The 8,193-nt window shown below is 40.7% G+C and overlaps 1 protein-coding gene across 2 annotated transcripts in view; it reads left to right on the top strand.

Moving 5' to 3' along the window:
* Gstcd (glutathione S-transferase, C-terminal domain containing) overlaps nt 1-7,198 on the top strand; it is a 117,141-nt gene extending 109,943 nt beyond the window's left edge. For both annotated transcript variants that reach the window (XM_005406222.2, XM_005406223.2), the window contains exons 11-12: nt 2,182-2,251; nt 5,688-7,198. In XM_005406222.2, coding sequence (XP_005406279.1) covers nt 2,182-2,251; nt 5,688-5,824 — 207 coding nt within the window. In that variant the 3' untranslated portion in view covers nt 5,825-7,198. The remainder of the gene's footprint in view (nt 1-2,181; nt 2,252-5,687) is intronic.
* Nucleotides 7,199-8,193: the final 995 nt, after the last annotated feature.

Here is an 8,193-nt window from a genome sequence, read left to right as displayed (position 1 = left end):
AAAAAAAAAAAGTACTAACAGTCAAGGGAAATACATAAGTAATCCCTCTGAAACTTGATAAAGTAGTTTGGATTTTTATTTCTGTCAATCCCACTTTTTATACAGCCCCACTAAAAACACAGTTTCATTTTAGACCAGCCCGTACATTTCAGGAATTTTACCTTCTCCAGCTAACCATGAAATACTGGAGTACAGCATTTCAGCGTGTTCTTTCTCCCACCTCAGCGGCTGTACGCCCCTCACCTCTTCTTCCCTCCTAAAGGGCACCCCTGCTGGCCCCTTCCTCCATCCGAACATGCTAGATGCTGCTGTCAGATTAAACACTGTCACATCCTAGGAAATTTAAGATTTGGGAAGAAACAGTAGGACTCCAGAAACTTTATTTGCACACAATTCAAATATAGTACTTTAGCTTTCTCTCACATGGCCCTGCCAATGAAATAGGGAATAAATTGGAAAAAGCAAAAACTTGATTCCTGTTTTTTAAACTCTCCTCAAGTGCTGCTAGTAAAGTCAGTAGTGAAAAAAGGTACAGGGAAACACAGCATTGAGGAGGTGGGCCGCAGTCTCACTGCCTGGAAAAGAGTATAATTCCCCAAGAGTGGATATGGGGCACACAGACTGCTCCAGAGAGCAGGTGCTCTCCAGAGTCCCAGCTGGTGCATCCTTTTCCTCCTGCACCTCAAAGCTGCTTTGCCCCTACTGCCTTGTGGGGAAGTCTTCACTGGACGCTGTGGCAAGATGACACTTCACGCTTGCTTAGCTTCATTTAGCTCCACCAGAATGTGTGGCCTGGCAGGTAGAACGAAAGGGACGTAAGGCCCAGGTATTTTTGTAAAACATTTGGGAAATGTTTTTCTCCACAGTAAGTTTAGTTAGAAATCTGCTGAGCACCTACTGTGTAAGATGCGCTCTCAGAATTTAGAAAAAAAAACCCATACAAATAATTTGATAAAAATAGAGTAAAAGAATCATACCCCGCCTGGGGTTGTCATTGACTTAACTATCAACAGTGAATCTTGATTTAGAGACACCACAAGGACAGAGGGCATGCCTGCATTTGCCTTTTCTTCGGATCACGTTACTCTAAATTCTTCTGTCCCCTTATTGATGCCAGTTAGTTTGAGGGAATTTAGTAAAAAGTTCATTCAAACCATTTCATTAATTCCCTACCCTTTGTCATTATATTTTACAGTGAGCATTACAATTTTTTAAATACATAAAAGTTGAGGCAAATATATTTCTGCTTTAAAAATTACCACAATCATATCTCTTACCTTATTTGTAAAATTAGAGGCTTCAAATATCATGTCCAACATCCTGAGAACAAATGATGAATCTGAATTCTACCTGTTTGCTGAGCGACAGGTGCCATCACCTGCACCGGTGAGACTTGCTGCTGTTCTGAATGAGCAGTGTCAGAGGAGCCTTGCAGTTCTTTCAGCTGTGCCTAACCACACTCCTTGGGCTACTTGCAGAGTTGAGGTCATCGACTCTGATTCTTTAAAGCCTTTTCCCCTCCATTAATGAAATCCTTCCTAAAACTGATAGGCAGAAGTAAGAATCCTTCCCTTTGCAGGGGTCTCCTTTTGGGGCTGCCTTATGGCAGAGAGGGATGGGCCTTCTGGAGCCTGGCCAGTGAGGTTATGAACACCAGGCTGCCCTCCCGAAGGGACTGGGTGCAGGAGGCTGCAGGAAGTCCAGAGTGCACAGCACTCTCCAGGATCCCCAAGGGCCATGGGAGCCACAGCCCTCAAGCTGTACAACTTCCTTTTCCTTGGGTGGTACAGGGAGCCAAGGTCAAGAGATTCCAGTAGAGTTAACAAAGGAAAAAATGTAAGTGAGCTTTTGGTCTTGTAATTGAACATATACTAACCATAAAACATTTTGTTCCATCTTGGCCAAAAGCAATGGGGCAATGTGACCCGGCAGATATTCTGTGCCTGCTCTTAAGAGCTACATCTGAAGAGCAGTGTGTGTGTGAAGGGAAGGAATGATTTGGTACTATTTTCTCAACCTGCCTTTTCCAAAAGTACTATTTGTGTAGTGTTTTGCTCAGTTAAACAATGTGAAACTCCAGAAAAAATGAGGTCAGTTTTTTCTTTTTTTGGTTTTGTTTACTTTTACAACTTTAAAGCAGAAGATTAAAATAAGCCTGTATTCCATTACCTTTTCTTTTAGGAACACATGATTCTATGCAGGTTTGCGGATCAGACAGCAGTCCAGCTTCCACCCCAACGGAGGCTCATAGGTGCGTGTTTTGACGGGGCAGCTGTTGCACAAACTGCACATGAATTGCCTGGGAGTGGGCAGATTGAGTCTAGCTGGGCAAAACTAGTCCATGAATCAACAAAAGATGGAAGTTTGCTCTGCTCAGGAAACTTACCCCAAACTGAAGAGAGCATTGTAGTTACAGTAGCATTTCATCCCATTTGGATTAATACCTTTCTATACGTTTTTAGTGTTTGCACGCTGAAGAGAATAGCTTTCTTACTGTTACAAACCATCTGCAGGATCTATCAAAAGGCACAAAAGAAGTTAATAAAGATGGAAAGTCCATTGTGCATGCCAAAATTAATTTACTAAAAAAGTATAAACAAGGCTGTTTTCTTTCTCAGAAAAAAAAATATTATTCATCAAGACAAATATACCCAACATTTGCAATATTAAGCACTACTTAAATTAGAAGACCACAGAAACATTTCAAATTTATGAAGTATTTGATTTATGAAAGACTTTAGAAAAAAAGAAATCACGTTTAGAAAAAGAATCAAACTGCCAGTGTACATGTAGACACTGAGTTACGTGCCCTCACCTAATACCAATAAATGTGCACAAAAGTGCTTATGGGGTGCATACCGTCACTTAACATTTTAATGATGAGAGGACCGAGACAAAAATGATGAGAGGACTAAGACCTTTACCTGAGGCTCTTCTTGTGGCAGATGATAGAGCCACACTATGAACCCACATTATCTGCTTCTAGACATGAAGTTCTTGTTGCCCTTGCAGTACTGCTTCTCAGCACACTGGAATCACCACTAGAAGTTGAAAACTCAGAGCTTAGGGTCAATAGGTAAAACCAAATGAATCCTCCAAATTACTCAGAGAAGCCCCACATTGGACCTTGTCCCTGTGTCTTCCAGAATCCCAGCTACCTGGTTATCATCCAGAGTGCACTGGAACGCAGACTTAGTTGGCTGGGCACAGGATAAGCATCAGCTTGCATTCAGAGCCACATTGCATGTGAAAGATTAACTTTGTACTTGCAAGGCAAAGTTAGCCTGACAAGATGCGCACACTTGGAGAGACATGCACACCCTGAGACAGGAAGCAGCGGTTCCCTCCTCGTCTCACACTCTGAGCTAGTGCTGCGAACCTTTGGTATAGCTCCACCAGACCCATGGCTCAGTCCACTTGTACTGCTGTAGCAGAAAACCACAGACTGAGTAATAGTAGATGGAAATTGATTTGGCTCACAATTCTGTAGGCCAGGGAATCTGAGGGGCAGCCTCTGCTGAGGGGCTTCTGACTGTCTTAACTTAGGAGAGAAAGGAGAAAGGGAGAGGGCGAGAACAGAGAATAGGCAGATGTGGGGGAATGTTCTCATGAGAAGGGGCAGACTTGTCCTATAAAGAGCCCACTCTCTTGATAATGAACCCACTTACGCAGTGCTCATGGCCCGCTTATCTCTCTTTGGGGTCCACTTCCAACACTTCATGGGGCTTGAGTTCCCAACACATGCTCTCTAGGGGACATATCCCAGCCTCACAGCTCAGTGAAGTCATAGTTAGTGTGGCAGATGGAGGTGTGAGTGTTCAGCATCGAGCCAGATAGCGGGGGCTGGAGGGGCAGGAGCCGCAGGTGAGCAGGAAGCAGGCGGGCAAGACTGCTGAAGAGAAGTGGGGATTGGTTCATTCAGAGCCACAGAGTCCATCAGATGTCTGCATCTCTGCTTCTCACTGCTGCTTCTATGTTCTATGAATACATTTGAGAAAGTCTCCCAGGCCTCCAAAGGTAGATTACTAATAGCTGAATTTCAGTTGTAATGACATTTAAGCATGTGAAAACACGAGTTCTCATACATAATGAAAAAGAAAAAGTAACCAGACTGGGATCAAAGCCAAGAGTAAATGAGCTGAAATATAAGCCCAGGGTGGGTCCTGACGGAATGTTGGGCATCCCACTCTGACGGAGAACGTTGCGATTGAAACTAAAAGGTAAGTGGGGGAAACGTTCACAGATATCCTGAAGGAGGACGACCTTTTGAGGGGAAAAGGAATGTCAGCCATACAGCTGTTGATAATGAGGAGGTGATTTTGCTTAAGTGGAATTCTAGACGACTTCTTTTATATCATGATTTCTAACACAGTTCATTCTTTATGGCACAGTTTTTTCAAGGATGTGTATAACATCAGAATTTTAAATCAGCCTGCCAGTTCTCACCTACTAAGTTCACCTTGCACAGTTGTTTTTTTTCCTATGAAGGTTCTTCCATAGAAGTTTTCTATTTCATTTATCTGCCTTCACTTCCAAAGGCATTTTAATATAGCAGCTTCACTGTTCCTCAAACAAGTTACCGTATTTAAAAATAATGTTGAGGGGCTGGGGATATAGCTCTCTTAATTGAACATATAGTAGCCATAAAACATTTTGTTCCATTTTGGCCAAAAGCAATGGGGCAACGTGACCCAGCAGATATTCTGTGCCTGCTCTTAAGAGCAGCGCAGCGTTGAGGTACTGAGTTGGATTCCCAGTACCCCCCCCAAATAATAATATTTAGGCATTATAATTATTGAGGGAAAATCAAATGAATGAGGTTCTGCATAGTCTGTAACCTTTTCCAAGAGGATGAAGAAACTTCAGGGTTGAATTTAGAGCAGTTGAAAGTATGGAAGTAGGCCGTGCCTCTACATACATTCAGCCCCAAATCTTTTTTTCCTAAGCTACTTTTCAAGTTTAATGCTCCTCTACATACATTCAGCCCCAAATCTTTTTTTCCTAAGCTACTTTTCAAGTTTGATGCTCGTGTTTGCCAAGAGAAAACAAAGTAACTGCTTTGCTTGCTAGTCAGGTTTCCTTTCATTTCTGAAAGATTGCAAAAGGTATAAAGCATCACTATTTTATAGGGATGGGGGAGGTCTGAAAAATTGAGTGTATTATACTCTGCATTACCTGTCTACTTGAAATAATCATCACACAATGTAGAATTTCCTCAGATATTTTCCATTTCTTGTTTCTTCATTGTCCAAACTCCAGGTGGAAAATATGTTTCAGATGACTCTTTGTCAGCAAGTTACTCTAGATATTGTCAAGGACAGACTTTTTCTTACAAGTTCATAAATGGTGTAATTTTATAGGACACAGAAGAGAGCTCTTTAAAGGGCTTTTTAACCAAAGTAGAAAATAGAATCTGTAGTTCTAATTTGAGATCTCCTTATAAATACAGTCAGAAAGGTTAGCATTCTTTGTGAGCACAGGTAAATCTGCAAAATGTTTTGTATTTGTGACCATGTTCCCTCCGTATTGATCAAGAGCTAAATTGAAAGCAACTGAACAGGACTTAGGGTCAGCAGCCTTTCCCCAACACTTGGGGATTTTGTCACCATAGACAGGCATCCTTAGGCAAACTGAAATTGCCCTCCTAGCGGAAGAGCGTCTCATGGTGCCATCTGCCTGTGTTTCAGGAAAGCAGTGCATGTGCCTGGTGGATTTGGACCGAGCAAGAGCTGCAGAAGAGCACGGCTACTCTGTCCAAGTGATATCCATGGAGCCGGAGAGCTGCTCTCCCAAAAATAACATGATCGTGGGAGTCCCTGTTTAGGATGTGATGCACACGTTTAGGTGCCTTGCCATTGACCTCAGTGAAAGCCTGGGGACGTCCAGGAGGCTCTTGGCGTAACCAGGAAGCGGCATTAGCCATCCTGAGCCTGCTGTGCTTAGGAAGGCAGCACCCAGAAAGTCCTGGGAGAAAGGCTACCTGCAGCGCATTATAAATGTCCTTACCTGGTGATTAGAGCTGCTGGTTTTCACACTGAGAACACCTCGAAATCTCAGCTGTCGAAAGAATAATGCCAGTGGAGGGCCAACTACTGGAATAGCAATTTCCTTCTCAATCCATAACATTTTCCTGGCCTTGCCAACATGATATTCAATTCCAGATAATATGCTTGCAGCCTTTATTTTATAATCACTGAGATAGACACATGTGGAAACTAAAACTAAACTCAGTGATAGTTTTATGTATTTTATATTTTTAATAATTGTACTTTTTCTATTATTTTTTTAAGTCCAGAAAGGTATAACATAGTTATTTTTAAGCTGGGGTTAGTTGAATTTTTGTATATCATTTAGTATACTTGTTTGAAGTTAAATTACCAAACAAGATCATCCTGTGTTCAGACACTTTGTATAAACAGATTATAATTTCAGTAATTTTCACCCTGTTGGGAACATGGAATTTGGACATCAGTTCTAACCAAATAGTAAATACACTGATTACTTAATTCAAATTTATAAAAGATAATTTGGAATCGCAGTATTTTTAAGACCCGAGCATACATTTTTTGAAGATACAAAACCTTATTTGAATAATTTGCCTACATTTCCTTTTTTACCAGCCAGCATTGTTAGAGGTAACATATCCTCTTTCACATGCTATTTACTTAACTTTACATGTCCTGAATCATTCCACTTAGGATTCTACTGGTTTTGATATCTCTTAATTCCTGTGACACGTGTCATAAGAAGATGAGGGTTTGTCCATCATCAAGGGTTTAAATACAAGAATGACTTATAGGGCAGCATGGGAGGGGGAGGGTTGTAGCTTTATCTCCTAACATTTAAGGAAGTTATCCATTAACCCTGAGAATTTTAGCCATTTGTGTCCATAGATACAACATGCTTTTTTTCCTGGACTTTTTTTTTTAATTGAGATATAATTTATGTACAACATAACACATTTTTAAGCATTTCATTTGAAAGCTTTTGGTAGCTGTATATACCAACACAATAACCACCAAAATAAAATACATAATTATATTATATATTGTAAGATACATGTGCTGAGAATATTTTCCCAGCTTGTGACTTATACTTATTTTCACAATGAATGTTCTGATTTTGATGAAATTTATCTTCTTTTATGGTACCTATTTTCTGTGCCCTTTCTAATAAATCTACCTAATCCTAAAGTTAAGGAGATTTCTTTTTTTTTTTTTTATTGTAAAACTTTATGGCTCTACCTTTTTATAATTAGGTCTCTGATCTATCTCAAATCATTATTCACATATGGAGGTAGGCATATTTTAAAGGATATATAGTTACTTCAGCATTATTGTTTAAAAAAATACTTTCCTCCATCCATTGATTGACTTGCTACCACAGGTAAAAATCAGTGGTTGTTGTTATAAGTCTAAATTCCTAACTTCTCTGGTCTATTCCATTAATCTGTCTGTCTTGATGATGAAGACTTTATAGTAAATCTGAAAATCTGGCAGTTTGTCTTCCAGTTTTCATTTTTCATTCTCTAGATTATTTTGGCTGTGGTAGACTCATTGTATTTTTACATAAACCTTAGAATTAGCTTTTAATTCTCCCTCCTCAAGAGAAAAACCCCTGCTGGGATTTTTAATATTTTCACTGTAGATCAATTTGGGAAAACTGAGCATCTTAACCGTATTGGATTTTCTAACCTTAAATGTAATGTGTCTTTCCATGTATTTAGGTCTCCTGTAATTAATTTCAGCAGTGTTCTGTGATTTTCAGTGTTGAGGGTTTATTTCATTTATTATTTAGTGGTGTATGTGCTGTTAACCCTGAGCCTATTTCCTTGTGGTTCCCAATACGCAGAGCAGCCTGTGAGTATCATAGTTGAGCAGGGGAGAAAAGAAGGACCTTGTGCTCCATCTAGAATCTCCCACTTGCTGGGCTGCACTAGGAATCCATAGGGTGCTATGCTTGCTCTGGGATCTTGACTTTTTTGTGTAGATCTCTCTCAAGCCTCCTCCCAGCCAGAGCAAATAAAAGGGGCTGTGTGCAGGCAGCGGGAAGGTTGTTGTGTGGACAGGAATCTCAGCGTGTGACCTGAGCTCACCCCAGCCTTTCTTTCCATCAGAGGCAGACTGTGTCCCTTGCAAGGGGCGTAATTGTGTTAGAAACCAGGTTCTTCTTTCCTTTCCTTGAGACTGACTC

This window comes from Chinchilla lanigera, unplaced genomic scaffold (assembly GCF_000276665.1).
Source record: "Chinchilla lanigera isolate Chin_1 unplaced genomic scaffold, ChiLan1.0 scaffold00095, whole genome shotgun sequence".
Classification (NCBI taxonomy): domain Eukaryota; kingdom Metazoa; phylum Chordata; class Mammalia; order Rodentia; family Chinchillidae; genus Chinchilla; species Chinchilla lanigera.
The sequence above is the reverse complement of the archived record's forward strand: the minus strand, read 5'-3'. Positions and strand labels throughout refer to the sequence as shown.